The following is a 26,627-nucleotide window of genomic DNA, read 5'->3' on the forward strand; positions in this document are numbered from 1 at the left end:
TTTGTAGTTCAGGTTCCTAACCTCGACTGCTAATAAGTCAACCCCCTTCTGACTGAACTTTGAGGACGATTTAAGTAGCGGATCCGCCTCCACCCGCTTAAACGCTCGTTCGATGTGAGGATAAGGTGGTAGAGTGGAGTCCCTGACCCTCTCTGCCATTCGTGGAAAATCGGCTACCACCGGATCTTGAGGATTGCCCGGCTCGGTAACGATGTCGGCAGACTTGACCGCTCGCGCGAACAGATCGCGGAAACTGGCGAGGAATGTTTCGGACCCACGTTGCATGGCGTCGCCATCTTTGTTTGGTTGAGACGAACTTGGCTGGTCGTCTTCCACGCCCTGATCGTCTACTTCCTCAGGCAGTGAATCCTCGGGTTCCGCACCCGCCGAATAACATGCCATGGATTCACCAGGGAGAGATAGGATCTCATTGGTCCAGTCCTCTCTAACTACCCCGGATGGTGGGATAGCCTCTGGCTCCGGAGGGATGCTAATGCTAGCCGCCGTCCCGTGACTGTAGCTAGGAAGCATCGGAGGGATGTTGCTAGCCTCTGCCCCATGGCTATAGCTAGGTAGCACCATGCTAGCCGCCTCGTTAGCAGGTGCGAAGGGATCTGCAAGTCCCCATCTTTGACGGTACAGGGCAGCCCATCTTTGGCGCCCCGATCCTCTGATGGTTTTAAGTCGATCTCATTACGGTCTACATCCCTCAAGTAGCCCGTGTAGTGAACATGCGGGATATGGGAGACACAGTCCGGATGGGGGTCCCATTGGAGCGTCGCCGGTTTAACACACCCGCACCAAGCGTAGAATCCGGCCACATCGACCGGAGTAACGAACATCTTGGCGATAAAAGGTAAGCTAACTATAAGTTAGTATCTCATATACCAGTATATCACTAGATTACTTGCGTATTTGCAGTTTTACTCTTAATCCCAGCGAGAGAGAAACAGCCATCGACCGATCTCATTTAGTTGGAGATGGAAAGAGGAATAGCGCTTCCGGTGGGCGTGCCAATACGGGGTCGGTGGGAGGACATATGACCACAGGGGGTCATATTATCCGGGATTGGCACGGGGAATGCACCTCCATCGTTTTTCTTTTTTCCAGCGAGCTATTGTGGATGATGTCACAATGCAATAACCCTCTCAGCCATTTTGGAGTACGTGAAATGTAACGATAGGTTGTTTGTATGCAAGGTATGGCAACTGCACATTTATAGTAAAAAATAAAATTACACAGTTCTTTTACTATACATCTAAAAAAATAAATGATTAAACATTATTTTATTATGGTTTATTTAATTATGCTGTTATAAAATAAAAGATGTGTGACATGAGATGTGTCAATGGCCATTTCTTATCGCCGAGCCAATTTTCATGCATGCAACTTTGGTCTTTTAGTCTGCTGACACACACACACACACACACACACACACACACACACACACACATGAATATATATATATATATATATATATATATATATATATATATATATCGTAACGACCACGGATGCATAGACTCACTCGCCTTTGGCTAACGGGTCGGACCCTTTAGTCGACTGATTAATGTAGTTGCCTGTGGTGCGGGAGATCTGGGTTCGTGTCCAGGCTGCCCCCTGAGTTCACTACAGTATATATATATATATATATGCGCACATACAGTTAGGTCCATAAGTATTTGGACAGTGACACAATATTTGTAATTTTGCCCTGTACACCACCACAGTGGATTTTTTTTAATCTAAATTTATTTCTGATTTTTCCCTTTTTCTCCCAATTTGTGGCCAATTGATCCCTATTTTAGTTCAAACACCCACCCTCGTACTGCATGCGTTCGCCAACTGCGTCTCTCCGGCTGGCAGTCTCGAAGGAGACGCCTCCCCACTTTCGTGACAAGGCCGAACCACTGTTTTTTCGGACACACACAGAGACGCAGTCATGTGACGAACACAAGCCGACTCTGCCCCCCTCCCGATGACGGCGTTGCCAATTATTGCTGCTTCATCGAATCCGGCCATAGTCGGATCTGACGAGACCGGGGCGCGAACCCCGGTCCCCAGTGGGCAACTGCATCGACACAAAGCCGATGCTTAGACTGCTACACCACCGCGGACCCAGGAACCACCACAGTGGATTTGACATGAAGTATTTGAGATGTGATTGAAGAGTAGACTTTCAGCTTTAATTTAAGGGGTTGGATAAAAATATGGCATTAACTGTTCAGGAATTACAGCCATGGATATACAGGGTCACCCCACTTTCAGAGGCTCAAAAGTAATTGGACAAACACACATAACTATGATTATAACCATTATATTTAATATTTGGAGGAAAATCCTTTGCAGGCAATGACTGTCTGAAGTCTGGAACCTATCAACATCTTCAAATTCTTGAGTTTCCTCCTTTGAAATGCTCTGCCGAGACTTAATGGCAGCTGCCTTGAGTTGCTGGTTGTTTGTGGGTCTTTTGGCCGTTAGTTTGATCTTCAGCAAGTGAAAAAAGGCATGTTGAGGTCAGGTGACTGACTTGGTCACTGATGAATATTCCACTTTTCTGCCTTGAGAGACTCCTGGGTTGCTTTCTCAGCTTGTTTTGTGTCATTATCCATCTGCAGTGTGACACGCTGTCCTCTCAGTGTTGTGTCATTTGGCTAAATCTGAACAAATGGTATGTCCATGTAAACATCACAATCCATTCTGCTACTTCTGTCAGTAGTCACATCATCAATAAACACCACTGACCAAGTTCCACTGGCAACCATACATGCCCATTTCATAACACTACCTCCACCATGTTTGACAGATGATTTGGTATGCTGAGAATCATGAGCTGTTCCTTTTGTTCTCCACACTTTTCCTCTTCCCATCCTTCTGGTACAAGTTAATCGTTGCTTCATCTGTCCAAAGAACCTTGGTCCAGAACTGGGCAGGTTGTTAGATGTTTTTAAACACAGTCTAATCTGGCCTTCCTGTTCTTACGTGACACCAGTGGTTTTCACCTTGTCGTAAACCCCCTCTATTTATTTTCATGCAGGCGTCTCTTGATTGTAGACTTGGACAATAATACCCCTACCTCTCAAGAGTGTTTGTGACTTCACTAGATGTTGTGAATGTGTTTGTCTTCAGTAGGGAAAGAATTCTGCGATCATCCACCGTAGCTGTGTTCTGTGGTCTTCCAAGCCTTTTGGTGTTGCTGAGCTTGCCAGTGCATGCTTTCTTTTTAAGAATGTACCAAAATGTTGATGTGGCCACTCCTCAAGTGTTTACTATCCATCTGATAGATTTCCTTTGCTTGTTCAGCCTAATGATGGCCTCCATCACTTGTATTGACACCTCTGTGGACTTCATGTTGAGAGTTCCGATGAACAGCTACCATATGCAAATGTAAATACTTGGAATGAAGTCCAGACCTGTATCTGCTTAATTTGTCATGTACTAATGATGGAAAAGGTCTTACTTGCCCATCAAAGCACTTGTTAGTCAAGTGTCCAATTACTTTTGATCCTCTGAAAATGGGGTGACCATATATAAATCTGGCTGTAATAATATGCAATATTTTTGTCCAACCCCTTAAATTAAAGCTGAAAGTCCACACTTCAATCACATATTGGTTACCTCATTTCACATCCACTGTGGTGGTGTACAGGGGCAAAATTACAAATATTGTGTCACTGTCCAAATATTCATGGAAATAACTGTGTGTACGACATGACAGCACTTCTGTCTCACTCCGCATCCCTGTAGGATGCCTTTTATACATAGAGCAAACTAGGGCACCCGTAACTCTAGTTATTTCTATCGATTCAGCACTCTCTATTTTTAATGTAACTTTAAATTTAACTCTTTATTTTTATATTATATATCTGTACTTATTGGTCAAATGTCATTGACTGTTGACTAATGAAATGTAAGCTACTAAAAGGTACTGTTGCATGTACTCTGTTGGTTAATCAATTCCTGACTCCTAACCCCTCACTCAACATTATGTGAAATATTTTGTCTTCAGCTAGGGATGGGACGTTTACCATTTTTCTCAATATATCGTGATAACATTCCTGATTAGTTATCATACCGTGTCAAATTTTCATAATCTCATTTACCGTGGTTAAACATAATCTAGGTAGCCGCGCATGCGCAGCGTGCCATGTTGCTAGTTGAACATGCTACACTGACTAGCTGCTTTTATTCCTAAACAACGCTGGTAGCGCTGCTCCAATTTTTCACCTGCCTAAACAGACAAAATCTAAAGTCTGGGCGTATTTTGGTTATTTTGAAAATTGTGAGGCGAAGCTGATAGAAGATGACCCCTCCATCTGCCGAACAGGGGAAGAACACCTCCCACATGTTTAACAATCTCCGCCAGCACCACCCTTCACTTACAGCGAGTTTAGGGTGAGTTAGCTTTTAATGTTACTTCATGCACATGAGGATTTGGGAATGAGGAAATGACAGTTTTCCTGTCTAACTTGATGATAGTTTGTCAATATATGTAAATAGAAACTTAAAATGCTACGTGCTCTACACTAGTGAACATGTTGAAATTGAATTAATAAAAATAATAATAAAAAAATAGTGAACACGTCAACTGCACGTGCGTTGTCGTGCTGCACGCTCACTGCACGTGACCTGGCGTGCAGCGTGTTCGGTCCAGCGGTCGTGGAATCGTCTCTGTGCATAACTGCAGTCCACTGACTTCCGGTTTCTACTGCAGCGGTCATACCAGTTTCCTGTTTGTCGGCGTGTGCTATTGACAATGGCATATTTTTGGCGATGCCTCCAAGATTTACCATGAATAAATGTCAACCACATGCACACAACTGTCCACAAACTTTCACCTGCACCTACCAGCAAACGGGTGAAAAGTTTCAAGTTGTACATATCAAGTTACGTCCACAATTCCATCCATCCGTCCGCTCATCCTCATAATTGTGGACGTAACTTGATATGTACAACTTGAAACTTTTCCCCCGTGTGCTGGTAGGTGCAGGTGAAAGTTTGTGGACAGTTGTGTGCATGTTGTTGATGTTTATCTATGGTAAATCTTGCAGGCATCGCCAAAAATATGTCATTGTCAATAGCACACGCCGACAAACAGGAAACTGGTATGACCGCTGCAGTAGAAACCGGAAGTCAGTGGACTACAGTTATGTAACGAGTGGATTGGTTGAAAAGTAACGTTGTTCCAACAAGATACACGCTGTTGGTATTGTCACCTTTTCATCAAAGGTCAATGTAATTACTGTATAACAAACCCACAAAAGATCATAGACTCTGTCCACAATAACAACAATGATATCAGTGTTTATTGGCTCTTTTTTGAACACATTTTAACAATACCGTGATAATACTGAAAACTGTGATAACTGTGGTCATGAAAACCGTGACATGATATTGTCCCATCCCTGTCTTCAACTTGTTTTCTCTTTTATTGAAACTGGTACACTTCATGTAATTTAGTCACAAATACTTTTTACCTACAGAGTATTTTCCTTGCATCATTTTTGCTCATTAGCTCATTTTCCTATAAAACTTACTTTCCTTTGTTATCCTGTATTGTGAGTGATGAGTATTTAAACTGCAGTACATTATCCTTTTTTGTGAGTGATGAGTATTTATACTGCAGTATGTAGCTGGCAGTATCTTTTAAACCGTGTCAACCTGGCTGAGTAATGACGTTGGGATCAATCTTGGGGCTTTTAAAATGGCTCTGAGCAAACTGCAGCAGTTTCACATGCCTGAACAGATGATTAACTGGGACCCTGCAGGTACTGCTGGACAGAGGAGTGACGGGTAAAGGTGTGACAGGAATGCAGACAGCAAACACCTGTCAGCAGTGTGACAGCCAAGACAACAACTCTTGCAGTGACAACAGTGTACTTCTTTCGGCAGCTGAACAAAATTGTCCCTTCAGACCAGTGATCGTTTTAAAATATTTTGAAGAGCAAACTGGTCACAACCAATTCATTAACTTGTAAATCCTGATAGTGCCGTGCCGTGAACAAGGATTTTGTTAAAAGCACAATAAAGTGCATTGATCTGTTAATCCCTTTTGGTCTGGACATGTCATGGTCCTGGTCTGGTATCCAGTCTGAGTCAAATGCAAGATTTATGCGGATCATATAAACTAACTGCACTGTTGACTCCACGTTGCTTTGTGCATAATGAGCAGGTCACATTAATTATGATTTAAGATGACAAATTCTGCTTTCTTCCACAGAATGGTTGGTCACTTATTTTCCAATGCTTAAAATGATTAATTCAACAAAAATGGTACAAATTAAGAATGAATTAGATTATTATAACAAATATTTATACACGCTATACTTCTAGTTGGATAATAGCAGTAGCTATACATTGTTGTATGTATGAGCTATTGACAATTTAGCTCTTGCTATACAGGCAATATTTATTTTAAAGCAATATTTAAATTAAATTTTAATTTTTTAACATTTTTTAAATTTATTTTAAATTAAATTGAAGGCAATATTTATATTAAAACTTATATGAATGTGCCCTCCCAAGGCAGAAGTGTTTTTCATATAAAACAGCTGTTTTTTTTTTTTTACCTGCCACAGTTATGTGTAGTTACACAAAATCACAGCGCTTGACTGGTATTAATTCTTCCTCCCTAAATGTGCATTTTCACATAATGAAAATACAGTCATTAAGCAATTAAATAACATTATCTTTCAGGCTTCTTAGGTTAAAATGTCATCAATTTTAGTGGGAAAAGAACTTTCCAGGATGGTACGAGTTGGTGTCAGATTATGTATTATTATTTATCATCTGTTGCTAACCACAGGGCTACTGTGCTGCTTAAAGCATCAGACTGTCTCTTACCAGAGTGAAGGATGATGCCGCTGTCGGTGTCGCTGATCTCTCCAGTGCCCTCCATGTCATCAGCTCCACTCCTCGCTGTTCATTTGTGGAGACAAAGGATAATGTCAAGGTTTACCATGCCTTAAGAAGTACACATTCAGCTTTCAACCTGCTCCAACACAGCTGTATTTCAACTTTCCCATTAAAAAGGGTGAAAAAGTTTTCCTCTTCTCGGCTCATTTGAGTTGTTGCATCATTACTTAGTCTTTCTTGTTAGAAAACAAGTGTTGCTGCACTCTCTTGTATGACTGACTACACCCCTCAGACTGAGCCTGAGATCCTCCCTGCACAAGCATCAGTCTGACATGACCGCTTCTGGGTACTCCCCCTCTCTTAGGGAGCGTTGACACTCATTCCAGAAAGACATGCCTTCTGCTGCAGGAAGTGTTCTGTTTCTGCTGTGTTTACTGTGCAGCTCTGGCCAGTTCACACCACCGACCGTACCAGGACTTGCCCTCCTTACATCAAACACTCAGCATGTAACAGGTCCAAGGCTGGATTATTTTAACACATACATGTTATAGACAAAGACTTCAATTGTGTCACTTTGATAACATTGGTAATGTACAAAAACGTAATCATTGATGTGCTGATGCAGCATTTTACGTATATTCAACACAGTAATAACCATCTGATCCTGATCTCACAGCCGCAAACTAATTCCTCAAAGTGTTTGGGGATAGGCAATGCTGCAGTTGGCTTTCTCCTTCAGATTGACTAAATAATTAATGAACAAGATAAAAGCTACAAAGGAGTATTAACCCTAACATCCATGTCTTTTTGATGGTGGGAGGAACCCGGAGGAAACCCACGCAGACAACATGCAAACTCCACACAGAAAGGACCTGGGACGGCCTGGGGTTTGAACCCAGGACCTTCTTGCTGTGAGGCAACAGTGCTGACCACTGGGCCACCGTGCCGCCAAGTATTGGAAAGTTCTTAGGATGGTGACCTGTTGCATAAATGACTCAGGTGTTACACGCTACCGTGAGGCATCGCCTTGATCCTAGGGTCTGATTAAGCTGTCTTTGGTACGCTGAGTCTGGGGAGTTTCCTGTGACTGCCTGTCTGTGACTGCCTGTCTATGACTGCCTGTCTGTGACTTCCTGATATCATCTTCACTCTTATCTCTGCACTGGTAATAACTGACTGTAAGCAGTGCATGAGCCACACATCTAGCTCATGCAACATGAAATGTGAATCAGCCAGTCTGACTATTAACTTTTTTTTTTAATCCTGCTCTTTTTTATTATTAACTTATCGATGAATAATTGATTATTAACTAAGTAAAGACAGGGAATGGGATGTTAGTTCCATTCTACCACTGACTGGATGGACTGTACGACAGACTAACTTAAATTGACGGTAGATTGGTGTATGTCATCAGTCTTTACTGCTTTCAGCCATTTACAATTTACGAGACTTGGATGAGGGGAAATGATAAACCACTAGCCTGGTATTATAATCTCAATGACCCTTCTTCAACACAGCTAGTGTAGAGCTCTTCATACCTCCCATTCACACAAATCTAGCCAATGTGTTGGCCAGAACTGTGGTCTTTTCACCAAACCAAACAAATAGATTCTCTTCTGCCCTCCTTGAGGACATTTGCTGCCACAGCCTGTACCTCAAAATAAAAGTTTTTCCTTTGGAGAAAAAAGGTACATGAATTACCAGTGGGCTAACTTTTATGGAGATGGTTTCAAGTTGTATAAAATGCAATACTTAAACTAACAGAGACTATTATAATTATGTTGACTGCTGCTTGTGTGTGTTTGTGTATGGTCTGTGTAGATTGTGAAATTGAATTGTCCTTCTGGGATAAATAAAGTTGTCTGAATCCATTTACTTTTTTGCCATCTTGGTTCTCTCTCTCTTCCAAAAGGGAAGAGAGACATACAAACTAGTAAAGCGGAGTGAACATCTAGTAAAGGTGTCACACTCCAGCATGTGTTTTGTGTGCTCATGTCACAAGACAGACATGTGAGTCAGTCAAATGTCTGACTGGGAATCCAAATAAAACCATAAAAAACCCTGACATCATTCACAAACCAACTGAGACATGTACCTACATAGAATGTATCAAACAACATGTAGCTTAAAAGGCAGCACAAAAGGCATTTTTCTGATAAAAACTGTTGCCCAAGTTTATTGTCCCTTTTGGACAATGTGTAACAATGTGTAGCAATGTGACTACTAACACATGTAACAGTGTGACTACTAACACATGTAACAATGTGACTACTAACACATGTAACAATTGACTATTAACATGTAACAATGTTGGCTATTAACACATGTAACAATGTGACTATTAACACAGCAACAGATGATGCATTGATCCTTAGTAGTTAGTGTAGAGGAGTACTGTGGCAACAGAGTACTAGAATGTACAGTAAAAAACATACAGGGAAACATTTGTTGTAAGAACAACATACATAACAAACTGCACTTACATTAAAGGAAACTTCACACAGAAAAAGTCAGTCCATTACGCAAAAAGCGTCCCTTACAAATCCTGACTTGAATGGAACACAGAGCCTGGGAAGGTGAAGGACTCGCCCACTTGAGGAGTGGCAACACACAGCGGGCTGAACACTGGGGTTAGGATCATATATCTCAGCTCTTGTGTTCATGTGTCAGGCAGTGTCAACACTAACAGAGATAATACCAAACTGCACTTAACTTAAGGCTCTTATCGGTCGGTATCCTGAATACTGGGAGGTAGCAGCAAATGATAAGACCGAAACTTGTACCCTATTACCTAGTGCAGCATTGTTGGACGTTAAGAAAACAGTACAGGCACAATCCTTGGCAAATAGCATGACTCAAGAAATATCTGAAGATCAGAATGACGTTGACGAACAAAGACTCAAAAGGTGATCGTTGTATGAGTCTCATCCATTTACTACATACCACATTGGAGTTAATATCAGGTCTTGCACTGCCCTGTGCTTCAACAATAACAGATGATACTCCTGTAACTCATGTGGCAGCTGCTCTGCCCATCAGCGGTCCAACCTTTCAGTGCATACCAACTACCATCTCCTGGCTGTCTAAAAGATAATTAAAAATACTTAATCGATAAATCAAATGTCAGCATTTACTAAGCCTAATAAAGAATATCTTACACATAAAATGTTTAGCCTCCAGACAGCTTTTTCACCATTTGTCCTCCAACGTTGCAGATACAGAACCGTAAAGCCTCGTCTAAGACTTACCGTTCTTGTTTCCACAGAAAAGAGGGAAACATATGGTGGTCCGACAGATTGCATGATGTACAGGGGCTGAGTTAGCACCTGTTCTGCAACTGCATGGCTCACATTCAGTCTGAATCCTAATATTAATTGTGGCTTTCCAGGAATGCCTGTGCTTGGGCACAATGTGCTAAGTCCAAAAATTCCAAGACATGTACGTGTCAGATCTCAGATGACATGGCATCAACTACCAAATAGGCCAATATCCAGTCCTTAGGCTTGGCACCACAGGGATGAGTAGTTCCAATGAGCAAATACCAGTGGGGGCAGAAAAATGCTCTTGAGGATGTTTGGCTTCAGAGAGATCGTATAAATAACTGATCTCTACATTTCTGCACTTTACTAGGAATAGGGCCCGACTGATGTATCAGAGCATGGATAAAATCGGACGATATTTGTGTCTTACAGATATACAGTGCATCCGGAAAGTATTCACACCCCTTCACTTTCCCCACATTTTGTTATGTTACAGCCTTATTCCAAAATGGATTAAATTCCTTTTTTTTCTCATCAATCTACATACAATACCCCATAATGACAAAGTGAAAAAGGTTTTGTAGAATTTTTTGCTAATTGATTAAAAATAAAAAACTGAAATATTGCATGTACATAAGTATTCACACCCTTTACTCAGTACTTGGTTGAGGCACCCTTGGCAGTGATTACAGCCTCAAGTCTTCTTGGGTATGAAGCTACAAGCTTGGCACACCTATATTTGGGGTATTTCTCCCATTCTTCTCTGCAGATCCTCTTGAGCTCTGTAAAGTTAGATGGGGAGCGTCGCTGCACAGCTATTTTCAGGTCTTTCCAGAGATGTTCAATGGGGTTCAAGTCTGGGCTCTGGCTGGGCCACTCAAGGACATTCACAGACTTGTCCTGAAGTCACTCCTTCATTGTCTTGGCTGTGTGCTTAGGGTCGTTGTCGTGTTGAACAGTAAACCTTCGCCCCAGTCTGAGGTCCTGAGCGCTCTGGAGCAGGTTTTCATCAAGGATCTCTCTGTACTTTGCTCCATTCATCTTTCCCTCGATCCTGACTAGTCTCCCAGTTCCTGCCGCTGAAGAACATCCCCACAGCATGATGCTGCCACCACCATGCTTCACTGTAGGGATGGTATTAGCAAGGTGATGAGAGGTGCCTGGTTTCCTCCAGACGTGATGTTTGGCATTCAGGCCAAAGAGTTCAATCTTGGTTTCATCAGACCAGAGAATCTTGTTTCTCATGGTCTGAGAGTCCTTTAGGTGTTTTCTGGCAACCTCCAAGTGGGCTGTCATGTGCCTTTTACTGAGCAGAGGCTTCCGTCTGGCCACTCTACCAGCACTCTACCATTTCTGCAGCACTCTGGTGGAGTGCTGCAGAGATGGTTGTCCTTCTGGAAGGTTCTCCCATCTCCACTGAGGAACGCTGGAGCTCTGTCAGAGTGACCATTGGGTTCTTGGTCACCTGCCTGACCAAGGCCCTTCTCCCCCGATTGCTCAGTTTGGCTGGGCGGCCAGCTCTAGGAAGAGTCCTGGTGGATCCAAACTTCTTCCATTTACGAATGATGGAGACCACTGTGCTCTTTGGGACCTTCAAAGTTGTAGAAATGTTTTTGTACCCTTCCCCAGATCTGTGCCTCGATACAATCCTGTCTCGGAGGTCCACAGACAATTCCTTTGACTTCATGGCTTGGTTTCTGCTCTGACATGCACTGTCAACAGTGGGACCTTATATAGACAGGTGTGTCTCTTTCCAAATCATGTCCAAGCAATTGAATTTACTACAGGTGGACTCCAATCAAGATGTAGAAACATCTCAAGGATGATCAGTGGAAACAGGATGAACCTGAGCTCAATTTTGAGTGTCATAGCAAAGGGTGTGAATACTTATGTACATGCAATATTTCAGTTTTTTATTTTTAATAAATTTGCAAAAATTTCTACAAAACCTTTTTCACTTTGTCATTATGGGGTATTGTGTGTAGATTGATGAGAAAAAAAGGAATCTAATCCATTTTGGAATAAGGCTGTAACATAACAAAATGTGGGGAAAGTGAAGGGGTGTGAATACTTTCCGGATGCACTGTACCTGTATCTGTGTAGGCCTATACATTTGTTAAGCGTTGAGAAACTTCCTGGCACGATGTATTTTCTCCACCAGAGGCTGACTCTCCAGACTCAAAGAATGCGAGATCAACACAGGAAACCTTATCACCGCTGTGGCGTCAGCGAACTCAAGTCTAAGATATTGTGATGACAATGTGGTGATTCTAGGGCTGGGCAATATATCGAATATACTTGATGTATCTCGGCTTGTTCTCTGTGGGTTGTAGAAAATGACTATATCGTGAATATTCGAGTATACATTCAATTGTCAAGCAGTTGCTTTTAGTCGCGAGCATTGATCTACAGGTTTTTCTCACTCTTTCTCATCTCTCCGCACAGAGAGATAAAACAAGCGCACCTAGTTACGTACATCACATTCTGTCTTGCGTGTGTAGCATGGTTAAAAACGTCATAACCAAAATATATTGTATAATTACACAAAGTATCACCACATGATTATTATTTTCATTGCTAACATTGTTATTTTATTTTATTATATCATCAGGAAACGCTTATAGTAGCCCCTCCCTGTTGTGACACCATTTCCTGTTAGTAGCCCCTCCCGGTTTGATGCCCTTTCCTGTTAGTAGCCCAAAACGTATGTTCCCCCTGACCTCTGTCTCTTTCCCGCTTTGGACATGTAGAAAGAGGTATGTGTTTATTTTTGTCTGCCCCTGTAATTTATTTTATCCATTCCTAATGTGTCTTATGTCTAATGTGGGTCCCAATTCTTGCGTAGGCTACAGCAGGAGCTGATATGAAGTTTCCTGAAACCTGTCCTGTTTTGTTTATATGCGACAGGTATGTTTTATTTATTTTTGTAAAAAAAAATTGTGTTGCTAGCTAAGCACTCTTTCCCGCTTAGGAGATGTAGAAAGATGCTACAGCAGGAGCTGATCTGAAGTTTCCTGAAACCTGTCCTGTTTTGTTTATATGCGACAGAATACAGATCCCATGCATGAGAGAAGTTGTCCTGTCTTTCCTACACAACGCAATGAAAAAGTACACCGGTCACACGTGCAATTCCAGGAGGGGTTTGAGAGCCTTGTGCACTGACTCGAGGACTTCCATGTCTTTCCAGGTAAGAACGAGATGCCGGGTTTTCTTGTCTGCTGCTAAGACTTGATATGTCATATTAGTAACATCATGCATAAAAGGCACTTTATTTGTTTTGAAATGACATGATGTTTATGCCACCTCTTAATAACTGTTTAATAAATACAGTTTTGATAAATTTGTTTAGGCATGAATGTTTAAAATCAGCATATATTAATGCAGTATGAACAAGAATGTTTTAATGTAGACACGTAGAATCATCATACTGGCATGGTTGTATGCATCAAAGTGTTAATTCAAGGCTAAGGCAAAAAAAAAAAAATCGAGATATATATCGTGTATCGTGACATGGCCTAAAAATATCGGGATATTAGTAAAAGGCCATATCGCCCAGCCCTAGGTGATTCTGTTGAACAGACAATATTACAGTACAACAGTGTTGTGATGCACAGTGAGTTGCCAGTTTATTAGGTACACCTATCTAGTAGTGTGTTGCACCTCCTTTGGCCTTCAGAACAGCAAGAATTTGTCGGCATGGATTCTATAAGATACTGGATGCATTGTACATGAATTTTATACAATGCTGAAATGACAGCGTGATACACTTGCTGTACAGTCTTGCTGCTTGGACAGTCTTGCTGCAGTTTATTAGGTACACCTATCTAGTAGCGTGCTGCACCTCCTTTGGCCCTCAGAACAGCAAGCGCCTTTTCCACCTGATCCCAAAGATGCCCGATAGAGTTAAAATCGAGGACATAGTACCTTGCAGCATTTAACATGCCACATTCATCAAGGTTACTCGTTTAGTCCCTTACAACATTTAACTGAACAATAACTAATGTTAGAAATGGTGGTCTGCCTGATGTAACAGGTAAATCAAATCAAATCAATTTTATTTGTATAGCCCAATATCAAAAATTACAAATTTGCCTCAGTGGGCTTAACAGCAACACAACATCCTGTCCTTAGACAGGATGTTGTGTTGTATTGAGAATTTTAGTTTGATGTAAAAGGCAGCAAGTTATAGACTTAATGCAACTGATTTTTTCGAACTACAAACAAATTGTAGTGATCATTGTCACTTGTGTGCATCAGGTAAACTGCACCCTTGAAAAAAGGTTGTTGCAGAGATACCAAAGGTACAAAGGGGTAGTAGTACCTGCCACCCGACTGACGGATGAGATGCTGTGGGTGAACAACTACCTAACCCTAACCAATGAGGCAACAAGTACCACGCCTCTGTACTTTCACTCGTGGGGTCTAGTAACAACCTTAAGAAAAATGGCCTCCTCAGACCAAAGCTAACGCAGGCAGTCTAATGTAAATCAAACTTCAACAAACTATATCACAACTAGGGCTGTCCCAAATGCCAGTTTTTTGGGCTCCAGAGCTTCGGTAGTAATCAAAAGCAAATATTCAGAGTGTCGGCTGGGGACTTAGAAAGGACTCAGCCAGACATTTCTCTGTTCTCGGCTGAGATGGATGGCACAGCGCTACAACATGTTTCTCTTAGCTTAAATAAAGGCATTAATTGTTAAGGATTCTGTTGTTCTACAGTATTGTTGGTACAAAATGCAGAATGCACCATACTATCGTCATTCTCTGCCATCAACTGTTCATTTTGTCCACTTAACTATATTACTGAAAGTATGATGTGCACGAAAGGGGTTTAGCACAATATATTCCAGGACTCCACAGTTACAGAAGGCATTCTGTGCATGAAATCCTAGACAGGATGCCTTTTAGTTCAACCAGCATTTGCTTTAGTGTACAGAATTATTCCTGTGTGATTTCCTGACACAAAATTCATTCTGTAAATGAGCATAATTGATTTTGTCGTCTGCGAAAAACTGATGTCTACAAAAGTTCAAGCAGCCTTTGCTTTCATGCACAGAAAGCCTTCTGTAACAGCAGAGTCCTGGAATATTAAATCCCTTTCATGCACATCATACTTTCAGTAATATAGTAAAACAGTTAAAAGGACAAAATGAACATTCGATGGCACAGAATGATGACAGTATAGCACATTCTGCATTTGTTTGCCACAAAAGCGTAAATACTTGCCTAGGATACCTATTACGTGGACAGAATTTTTTCCTCTCCCTACTTCTCCCCAATTGTATCCAGCCAATTACCCCACTCTTCCAAGCTGTCCCGGGCGCTGCTCCCTCTGCTGATCCGGGGAGGGCTGCAGGCTACCACGTGTCTCCTCCGATACATGTGGAGTCGCCAGCCGCTTCTTTTCACCTGACAGTGAAGAGTTTTGCCAGGAGGACATAACGTTACTCCCCCCAGTTCACCCCTCCCCCGAACAGGCACCCCGACTGACCAGAGGAGGCGTCTGTGCAGCGACCAGGACACATACCCACATCCGGCTTCCCACCCGCAGACACGGCAAATTGTGTCTGTAGGGATGCCCGACTAAGCCGGAGGCAACACGGGGATTCGAACCACTGATCCTGTGTTGGTAGGCAACAGAATAGACCACAATGCTACCCGGACGCCCAGACAGAACTAACTTTAAGAAGAGGAAGAAAGCCATTGTCATGTATTGCGTTTGGATTTGACACCTGTGGGAACCCGTAAGGAGTGATGTCATACCCGGAAATGTAACGAGAATTCACCCAGTAACGTGTTGAAATGCGCGTATGCGTTTGTCGTTTGTTTTGATTCAATTCAGTGAATATTGTGAAGGTATAATTTCAAGTATTAAGACATAAACACAACAATGGCGACGAGGATATCGCGACCATATCCGCTGTAACTGGCGGTGATTAGGTTTGAAGTGTTAACGTGGAGAAATCCGGGATTCAGAACTTCGCCTGCTTTGGTGAACCAGCCACGCTTGGTCCCAGATGGACAAGATGGTTGACGTCGTTCGCACTCTACGCTGATGGCAAAGGACTAGTTTTAACTAACGACGCTCCGGGCGCCATGAAGCAGAGAAGAAGGGCTCTGCTCTCACACCTTGCCGGACCAGAAGTACAAGACCTCTTCTCAACGTTAGCCAACACAGGGGAGGTGACGGGTTATGCGGCGGCGGTCCGCGCTTTGAATCAGTACTTTGTACCCCAAGTTAATGCAGCATTTGCTCGGCGAACGTTTCACAAGTCCTCTCAGAACCCTGGTGAGACCATACAGCAGCTTACTACCCGCCTACGACAGCCTGCCAGAGGTTGTGACTTTGGGGGGGGGGGGGATGCTGATGATCAGATAAGGGACGCTATCCTGAGCAGGTGTACTTCGATGTAGGTGAGAAGGAAGCTGTTGGAGGGAGGGCCAGCAGGTTTAACACTCTCCCGCACATTGCGGCTAGTAGCCTCGCAGTGCGAGAAGGTGGAGGAACAGCCGTCAGCCATGTCGGGCGCGAGGAAGGCGGAAACAGAGACTGTCCATCATGTCGCACAAAAAGGAGGGAGACACGTGAAACATTCCAGAGGGAAGCCGACAACCAAAAGCGATCAAAATGAAAGGAAGTGTTACAGATGTGGACATACAGACCACCTGGGCAGGGACCCGAAATGCCCCGCACGCGGATAGACGTGTCATAAGTGCAGCGGAAGGACCACTATTCAGCAGGATGTCGCACCAAGCCTAAAGGTGCCAAACAACGTGTGAGTAATGTTGAGGAACACGGTGACTATGCATTTGTTGTTAAAGAGAATAACACAACTGAGAGACTTACCTAAAATCACCATGTATAAAGTGTCATTCATACATTCCCAAGACAGAGAGAAAGCTGTTCTCTTATGGCGCTATAGCCAACCACCATCTGTTAAAGGTGCATGCTCGTGTGATTGCGGTCGGAAATAAAACTGAGCAGGCAGAGTTCATTGTGGTTAATGGCATAGGAGAGGCATTGCTAGGAAAGGAGACAGCCATGAGACTTGGAGTTTTGAAAATAGGAGTCGATGCTGCAGCTGTATTGAACATAAAACAGTCACTTGAACAGCAGTATCCAGAGCTATTCCAAGGGGTTGGAAAACTGAACTCCAAGCAGGTTAGCTTACACATCAACCCAGACATGAAGCCTGTCACCCAGCCTCTTAGGCGCATACCATTCAACCTCAGGGAGGCAGTAGAGGCCAAAATAAAGCAATTAATGGACATGGACATTATTGAACCTGTAGATGGCCTCACCCCATGGGTAAACCCTGTGGTTATCGTACCAAAAGCTGACAATGATGTGAGACTATGTTTGGACATGAGACGGGCAAACCAGGCTATAGAGAGGGAGCGGTATCCTATTCCCACGGTTGATTAGATACTCTAAGGCATGAATGGCTCAACAGTGTTTAGCAAGCTAGACCTAAAATTGGGATACCATCAGTTGGATCTGAGCCCTGAGTCACGTGGAATCACGACCTTTGCCGTACACAACGGAGTGTACCGATATAAACGGCTGATATTCGGTGTGTGCAATACCAGCACGAGGTAGCTAATGCACTAGTAGGGATAGATGGTGTCGAAAATATATCCGATGACATCATCGTGCACGCACACGACCAGGGGACACACGACAGACTGATGGAAAGAGGCCTGACTCTAAACCCAGACAAACGCCAGTTTAACATGGACAGGTTAGTTTTCATGGGCATCTTGTTGTCTGAGAAGGGCATTGGACCGACGGAAGAGAGAGTGCGAGCAGTGGTGGAAGTGAGGAGCTTCCTCGGACTAGTCGGATACAGCAGCATGTTCATCCCACAGTTTGCAACCCTATCGGAGCCGCTGTGATGTCTGACGAGAAAGGATACCCCATTCGAGTTCGGAGCAGAGAGAAGCATTCAGTACACTAAAGAATGAACTGGCAAGAGCTGGCACTTTAGTATACTGTAGCGAATTCGGGGGACAACGCAACCACAGGAACTGCCGTGGCCAGGAAGCGAACCCGTATCACCCGCACCGCAGGAGACATCGCTAACTGCTCGACTAAAGGGTCAGACCCGCCAGCCAGCGGCCAGCGTGTCTACTTATCCATGCACGTTACAATACTTTTATAAGGAGGCACAGACGAAAGTGATCGCAGACGCGAGCCCCATAGGATTAGGTGCAGTGCTAGTTCAGGTCCAACAGGGGGAAGCAGTGCCGATATGCTATGTGAGTCGTACCTTAAGTGACTGTGAGCAGAAATACTCTCAAACCGAGCGAGAGGCCCTAGCTCTAGTGTGGGCGTGTGAGAGGCTGCATCCGTATGTTTATGGCAGACAGTTTACCTTAATAACAGATCATAAGCCCTTAGAAGTAATATACGGCCCTCACTCCAAACCCTGCGCCTGCATTGAGAGGTGGGTACTCCCTGATTACAACCATATGATTTCAAAGTGCTACACATACCAGGCAAGCAAAATATTGCAGATCTGCTGTCACGATTGCTGGGTGAGACAGCACAACGTGAGAGACACAATCACGGCTCGGACGACGTGATTGTACGTGAGGTTTGTCGCTGTCAGTGCCACGCCAAAGGCTCTCACGACCGGAGAGGTGGAGGAGGCCTCTGCAGCCGACCCAGAGCTGATCGAGGTATGAAAGGCAATCACAAATGGGCGGTTTGAGAACTGCAAAGCATATGCAGCCATAGAGAATGAACTGTGCATAGTGGGATATTTGGTCCTCCGTGGGACACGTATTTTGCTACCCTGCATCCTACACGCACGAGCACTGGCGTTAGCACATGAGGGACATCTCGGGATAGTGGGGACAAAACAGCACCTGAGAACCAAGGTTTGGTGGCCGGGGATGGATCGAGCGGCTGAAAAACACTGCAAAGACTGCCACGGTTGCCAGATAGTAGCCAGACCTGACCCACCAGAACCACTGAGACCCACACCCCTTCCAGACGGGCCTTGGCAGGATGTGGCTGTAGACTTGCTTGGACCCCTGCCATCCAACCATTCCATTCTTGTAGTAGTAGATTATTATAGTCGCTATTACGAATATGATATCTTGACATCTACAACAACAGAGAAGGTTATGATAGCCTAGAGTCAATATTTAGCCATCACGGCTTACCAGTCACCTGTAAATCATATAATGGCCCACAGTTCAAGTCTGAGCTATTCCGAGAATATTGTGAAAATAACGGCATCACACATCTGAAGACAACAGCTGAAGGGGCTCAGGCCAACGGAGAGGTCGAGCGCCAGATTGTATCACTAATGAAGAGAATCAGGATTGCTCATTCGAAAGGCCTGGACTGGAAAAGGGAGCTGAGAAAATATGTGACTGTGTACAGGAGCATCGACCATACCACGACAGGGAAGAGTCCAGCAGAATTACTCTTTAATCGTAAAGTGAGGAAAGCTGCCAGACGTGGACTCTGATAAGGACACAGTGCCCCCGCCAACACCCACTGAAACCAGCGTGGCAGACCTGCCTAATGCAGGCAAGCCTCAGCGGGCCAAACGAGCACCTCGGAGACTGTCTGACTATGACGTGACTTGAATTTAAAGTAAGGGCACGGGTGATGTGAGGATCGAGGACTTTTAGTTTTATTGTCAGACACGGGTTTGTAAGATGTCTGGATGCAAAGTAATTACAGAATTAAATCATCAGACACAGGCTTGTAAGATGTTTGTAGATTTTCAAGGAAAAAAAGGAATGTCATGTGTTGTGTTTGACACCTGTGGGTACCCGTAGGGAGTGATGTCATACCCGGAAATGTTGTAACAAGAGAATTCACTCAGTAAATTGTTGAAATGCGAGTATGCGTTTGTCGTTCGTTTTGATTCAATTCAGTGAATAATGTAATGGTCTAATTTCAAGTATTAAGACGTAAACACAACAGCCACTTTATTTTGTCATTGCATTCTTACAACCAATTGTATTCTTACAATGCATTTGTTCTCTGCTTGTAACCCATCTTATTATACAGGAGCAGAGGGCAGCTGCAGCGCCCGGGGACCAACTCCTGTTCACCTTTCCATTGCCTTGCTCAGCGGCACAGACAAGGACAAATAACCCTAACATGCGTGACTTTTTGTGTGGGAAGATCGCAGCACGAATTCACATTCACAGCAGTCTAACTCAGTACCGTCCATGCAGTGTCTTTGTCCACGTCTAAGTTTTTGTCTCCGTTTGTTGGCTGGGAGAGCTTGGTCTGCTGCGTTGGGAGCCCAGGGACTCCGGCCTTGTCCGGAGCTGCACCTGAGGAGGTAACACTGAGGGCGGTCTACAGGACGCGGAAGCTGGGCAGGCTAAGCTAACTGCTAGCCCATGCAGACCGGTAGTTCCGATAACGGTCTGGAGGCGGCCTCACCTGGCGTTGATTGTGGTGTTTTTGATGTTGTCATGTGGAGTACGGCGAGGCGTGTCAATGGTGTCTGGCTGGGAGAGCTTAGTCTGCTTTGTCTGGTTGCCACAGGGACCACAGCCCCTGCCTGGAGCTGAGCTCGAGGAAGAAACACGGAGGGCGGTCTGACAGGACGGGTAATCGGGGCAGGCTAAGCTAACTACTTGCCCATGCAGACTGGCGGTTCCGACAGTCATCCTGGCTGGCGCTTGTTCCCTTGGACAGTGTTTTTTTTGTGTTTTTGTTTTGTTTTTGTGTTTTAGTTTGGATATACGTGTTAGTTTGAATATGTGTGTTCTTGTAGTTCTTGAATGTGTTTTTGTCTGCATGTTGCACTGCTGTGGGCTGGGGGAAACGGCCTTTCATTTCATTTCTTTTGCACAATTACACGAGGTGAAATGACAGAGTGTTCCTGAGTCGTTTTTTTTTTGATGGTGGAAGGAAACCGGAGCACCTGTAAGGAAACCCACACAGACTCGGGGAGAACATGCAAACTCAACATAGAAAGGATCTTGGACAGCCTGGGGTTCGAACCCAGGACCTTTTTGCTGTGAGGCAACAGTGCTAACCACTGGGCCACTGTGCTTTTGTCCCAAAAAATTGTTTCTTTTGTCCACATAGTGCTGAAGCGCATTCAGCCTTTTGGCCACAAAGTGAAGAGCACAACGGTCAGTTCAGTGCATGACAGTAATTATCCGTTTGGTTTTCTGTGCACGAAAGTATGTGCTCTTTTAAATATTTTGTGGACACAATGCTCATGCATTTGTGTTTTTTTTTTTGTGGACAAAAGGCATTACGGTGTTATATGGGTTTGTAATGAATTTGTGCATTTCGTAGCACAAAAGGCATTCTGTCTACAAAAAAGGGTCTGTTACACTTGGTGCCCCAAATTCAGAAAGGCCCCTAGCTGAGAGATAACCCACCTGAGCACAGGGAGAACATGCGGAGTACACAGATAGCCACTGCACACAGACAGGCCTGGGGAGAACAGTGCCAACTCCTCCAGTGCCAACCCCACCCCAGGCAGGAATCGAATCTAGGACCTTCTTGATGTGAGGCAGCAGTTCAAGCACTGCGCCACCAAGCCATAAAAGCTTTTAAAAGGTTAATTAAAAAGTAGAGAAATTGGCAGATATACCTGAAATTGAAAAGTTTCCTCCCCATATTATTAGCGTCGGTATCATATCTGTAATGTTGAATCAATCCGGCCCTAGTTAAGAATATTTAGTACGTTGCAGAGAATGACAGCGTTAAGGCTAAGATTGTGTTGAGTTTGACAACGTGATTTTTCTTTTGAATGATAAGTTGAAAGTATGTTTTAAAATTCACAGTAGTCAAATGTAATGTTGGGGCCTTAGAGGATAATTCTGTTTTTTAACAACCTGAGTCTTATTTTCATATTTATCATGGGTTATGACCATTTTACTTACCAGCTTCATTTTGGAGATTTTTGACCAAGGACCACTGCTAGACACAGCTTTACATACGGGGCAACTGAACTCCTACTACTACTACTACTACTTTTGGCTGCTCCCGTTAGGGGGTGCCACAGCGGATCATCCGTTTCCATTTCTTCCTGACTTCTGCATCTTCCTCTGTCACACCAGCCACCTGCATGTCCTCCCTCACCACATCCATAAACCTCCTCTTTGGCCTTCCTCTTTTCCTCTTCCCTGGCAGCTCCATATTCAGCATATATGGGGCAACTGAACATGAGCCTTAAACCTGTCCTTACAACAACAAAACACCAGCACCAACACTTACACTACCAACACCAACACCACCACCCACAACAACAATGACAACAACACTAAGACTGTACATGATTTCTCATCATCCATGATTTCGAAATTGTGCTAGACAGGAAGTTATTGGATGAGTATTACTACCAATGAAAAGTGTACGCTGGTCATTCTAGCAAGTTGAAAGTGCCAATATTCAAATATAACACGCACTACCAGGTCAGGGTCAACTGGGTTGGTGTGGGTGTATGGTCACTTGGGTGGTGGACAGGAGGGCACCCTGCTCAGGTGGATCGCTCCATCCTTGGTGCTAGGTGGTGTCCTTCCTGCTGCGGTTCAGCAGGGCTGCAGTGAGCACTGCCAAGTGCTTTCTGGGCCCCCTGGGTGGCGGCTTCTGACCTTGGGTGTGTGCTGGGGAGTGGGGGGTGGCTGTCGGACTTGGTCCGGTATGTGGCTTTTCTGTGACAGGTGCTGTGGGTGCTGGGGGTGGTGGGGGGACCGCATATCTGGGGTTGCTGTCGGGTTGCCTGGGCTGGTCTATTTGGCTACGTGGGGGAATGCTCGGTGCATGTGGCTGGATGGGGCATCTACCCAGTGTTGGCGAGGTGGGCCTCACGCCTACGTCGGCCCCTGCCTGCCAGCTGGATGGGTGATCCTGGCGGTGCGAAATTACAGATCATGAAATCAAAAAGGCGATACCAAATTTAAAACCCAATGAGGCAGCAGGACTAGATCGTTTTGCATCGGAGTGGTACAAGAAATGAAATATCTGTTGATCCCTACCACTTGTTTTGGGCCTGCCCAAAAGTAAATACCTTTCAGCATAAGATTTATATAGAATTAGTGACTATGTTTGGGACAAAAATTAAATTTAATTGGGATGAACTCCAATAAACATTAATACAAATTACTTATTTGGAATATTGAGTGTAGCTGCTAGAAAAGCAATTACAAACAAATGGCTTAAGCCAGACACCCCATCTATTGAGGACTGGTATGAAATAATTTATGGAATTTTTGTGATGGAAAGAATCACCTTCTCCATGAGGCTTCGGGAGACTAAATTGGAGGCAATTTGGGAGAAGTGGAAATTGTATATTTCCCCAAAATGACCGTCTTTTTTTACATTTGTTTATGTAAGTACGTATGATTTCTGTGCTTTTTCTTTCCTTTTTTTCCTTTTATCTCAAATGGAAAACACCCCATATTCTATTTTTATGTTCTATTAAAAAAAAGAAGAAAGGAAAACAATAACAGGGAGCAAACTAAAGAATAACGAATCACCCCTAAACCACCACTAGAGGGGAGAAAATACTAAAAATAAATGCAAAGTCCTTACAGAATATGACAGGTATGGTGCAGAACCTTAAATTGTATAAGCCCGAGGCATGCACAGGATGTTAATGAATATAGCCTCTTAACAGCTTTAGCTCAGAACGTATCTGTAAGTTTTGACCCCCATTCAGCTTCCCAGGATAATTTTGTTTTAAAAAGGGTATGTGCATCCAATGTCATAAGATGGTCATACAGTCACATCTCGGTTGGGCAGCATCTCCAGACATTTGTCCCATGGTGCATGTGGAAAAGACGGGAACTGGGCTTGAACAAAGTGTTTTGGAAAGTACTGAAAAACATAATTTCCAGATACTGCGTGTTTGTCTTTCATGTTCTGAAAGCTAGAAAACATATCAGACTCAGAGGTCTCTAACGGACTTAATTCCCTTCCTATTCCATATAAGGGAAGCACAGTCTATCACAGAGGGAGGGATCATATGATTGTTTAATAGGGCCAGTGCAGGGGGGGTTTTGAATTTAAAGTGCCAATGGAACAGACTATAAACGGGCACATGTTGAACTACAAACTAGCTGTATGTCTTGTCATTACAAAACTATATTACATGACTATTAATTAAGAGTATAAAGAACTATTGGGTTGGATGTATGGCGAGATGGGGCCAGAGGTAGAGATGAGCAAATAAAGCTGGAAGTGATGTTGATCGGCAGGATTTAGCCTCCAACAGACACCAGTTAGTCTGAGGTCCATGCACCCAAAATGCCAGTTTCTGTATATTAGCCGCCCAACAGTAATACAAAAAAATTAGATAGGGCAAGCCCACATAGAGATCGCTTCCCCTGAAGCACTGCTCTGCTAATCTTAGGAACCTTGCCGTGCCAAATAAAGGTTGTAATGACTTGATTTATAGAAAGAAAAATGGATTTGAGTATGAAGAGGGGAAGACAGTTCAAAGAAATTTTTAAAAAATGCAGGCAAGGTGTCCATTTTCACCCACTGTATTTTACCGATCAGTGATAGAGGTAAATTGTTCCATCTTTGGAAGTCAAGCTTAATCTGGAACAGCAGGAGGGGTCAAGTTTGCTTCAAGAAGAGAGTCCAGAGTATGGGTTATATTAACTCTGAGGTATTTGAATACGGATTTAATCAGTTTAAATGGTATATTAGCTTGTTAGATCTGTAGAGCCAAGGCATTGATAGGGGAGCATTTGCTTTTCTGAATGTTGAGTTTGTAGCCTGAAATGGAGCCAACTTTTCCAGAATGGAGAATATCTCTGGGATGCTTACAGCAGAATCTGTCACATAAATTAAAAGATCATCCGCATATAGGGACACCCTATGCTATGTTCCTTCACATTTAATTCCATGGAGAGCAGGAGAGGTCTTAAGTGCAATTGGCAGAGGCTAAATGGCCACTGCGAAAAGAAAAGGAGACAGGGGACAGCCTTTACAGGTTCCACATGACAGCAGAAAATACGTAGACTGTGTGTTATTGGTACAGATGTATGCTTCAGGGGAAGAGTGCAGAAGATGGATCCATGCACAAAACCTATTACCAAAACCAAATTTTCGTAGTACTATGAATAAACATCTTAATTCGACTGTCGAATGCCTTCTCCAAAACAGATGACAACTCGAGGCATTTTTGAGATCTGTTTAGAATGAATAATATGCAAAAGCAATCGGGTGTTAGAAAAGGCGTGTCTTCCCTTAAGGAAGCTTGTCTGATCTTCTGAGATGATATTGGGGAGAACACTCTCTAAGCCAGTTGCTAGTATCTTTGCTAGTATTTTCACATCAACATTAAGCAAATATATTGGACGACAGGAGCTGCAATTGGTGGGGTCTTTACCTTTTTTTAAGTAATAAAGACATTCAAGCCTGTGTTAGTGTTCAGCAAGGAACTGCTCTCCATGGACTCATTGAAGACATTTAGAAGTAGGGGGAGACAAATTTCCACTGACCCCCCCCCTTCTCTCCCCAATTGTATCCAGCCAATTACCCCACTCTTCCAAGCCATCCCGGTCGCTGCTCCAACCCCCCCCCCCCCCAATCCGGGGCGGGCTACAGACTCTACCACATGCCTCCTCTGATACATGTGGAGTCACCAGCCATTTCTTTCCCCCTGACAGTGAGGAGTTTCGCCAGGGGGATGTAGTTCCCCCTCCCCTCCTAACAGGTGCCCCAACCGACTAGAGGAGGCGCTAGTGCAACGACCAGGACCCATGACCAAATCCGGCTTCCCACCGGCAGACAGGGCCAATTGTGTCTGTAGGGACGCCTGACCAAGACGGAGGTAGTAACATGGCGATTCAAGCCAGCGATCCCCGTGTTGGTAGGCAATGGAATATACCGCTATGCCACCCGGATGCCCCTCCACAGAATTTCTTAAAAAATTCAGTAGGGTACCTGTCTGGGCCGGGTGCTTTACTGCTTTGCATGGCCATAATGGCTTGAACTATTTCTTCCAGGTCTGTTGGTGCATTGAGTGCAAGTGCTGTTTCTGGGCTGGCTGGTGGGATATCCAGATTGTGAAAGAATGTACATATCTATGGTGTCTGCCAGTTCTGATTGATACAGAAAAAAAAAGTAGAAAAATCTGAAAGCTGAACTGATGTCAGAGGGGTTTAGACAGTAAGTTATTAAATGACTCTCGGAACTGGGGATCACGGAAGACACTGCTTTTTGTTTCAGCTGATGGGCTAGTAACCTACTAGCTTATAATAATAATAAAAATGCATTTTATTTATATAGCGCTTTTCATTGTACTCAAAGATGCTTTACATAAATTAGAATAAACTTAAAAGCAACACACCAAAAACATGCAACACAGCATAAATCACACATGAAAGCAAGTCTGAAGAGGTGAGTCCTGATTAATGACTTGAATGTGGGCAGATTGCAGCAGTCTCTGATGTGCTTGGGGAGGGAGTTCCAAGAGGAGGGGGCAGCAGGCCGAGTGCTCCGTCCTTAGTCTGCCTCAGATTAGGGGTACATAAGAGAGTGGGGGGGGGCACGAGAATGCA

At 43.8% G+C, this 26,627-nt stretch overlaps 1 protein-coding gene across 4 annotated transcripts in view; it reads right to left on the reverse strand.

Annotated features, from left to right (window-relative positions):
* The window catches only part of inavab (innate immunity activator b), a 92,939-nt gene that overhangs the window by 22,972 nt on the left and 43,340 nt on the right, over positions 1 to 26,627 (reverse strand). For 3 of the 4 annotated variants that reach the window (XM_056274510.1, XM_056274507.1, XM_056274509.1), the window contains exon 3: positions 6,844 to 6,918. In XM_056274510.1, the coding sequence (XP_056130485.1) occupies positions 6,844 to 6,898 (55 nt within the window). In that variant the 5' untranslated portion in view covers positions 6,899 to 6,918. Of the gene's footprint in view, positions 1 to 6,843; positions 6,919 to 9,338; positions 9,471 to 26,627 lie in introns of those variants that run through there. The other variant, XM_056274508.1, reaches the window with a different exon arrangement.

This window comes from Lampris incognitus, chromosome 2 (assembly GCF_029633865.1).
Source record: "Lampris incognitus isolate fLamInc1 chromosome 2, fLamInc1.hap2, whole genome shotgun sequence".
Classification (NCBI taxonomy): Eukaryota; Metazoa; Chordata; class Actinopteri; order Lampriformes; family Lampridae; genus Lampris; species Lampris incognitus.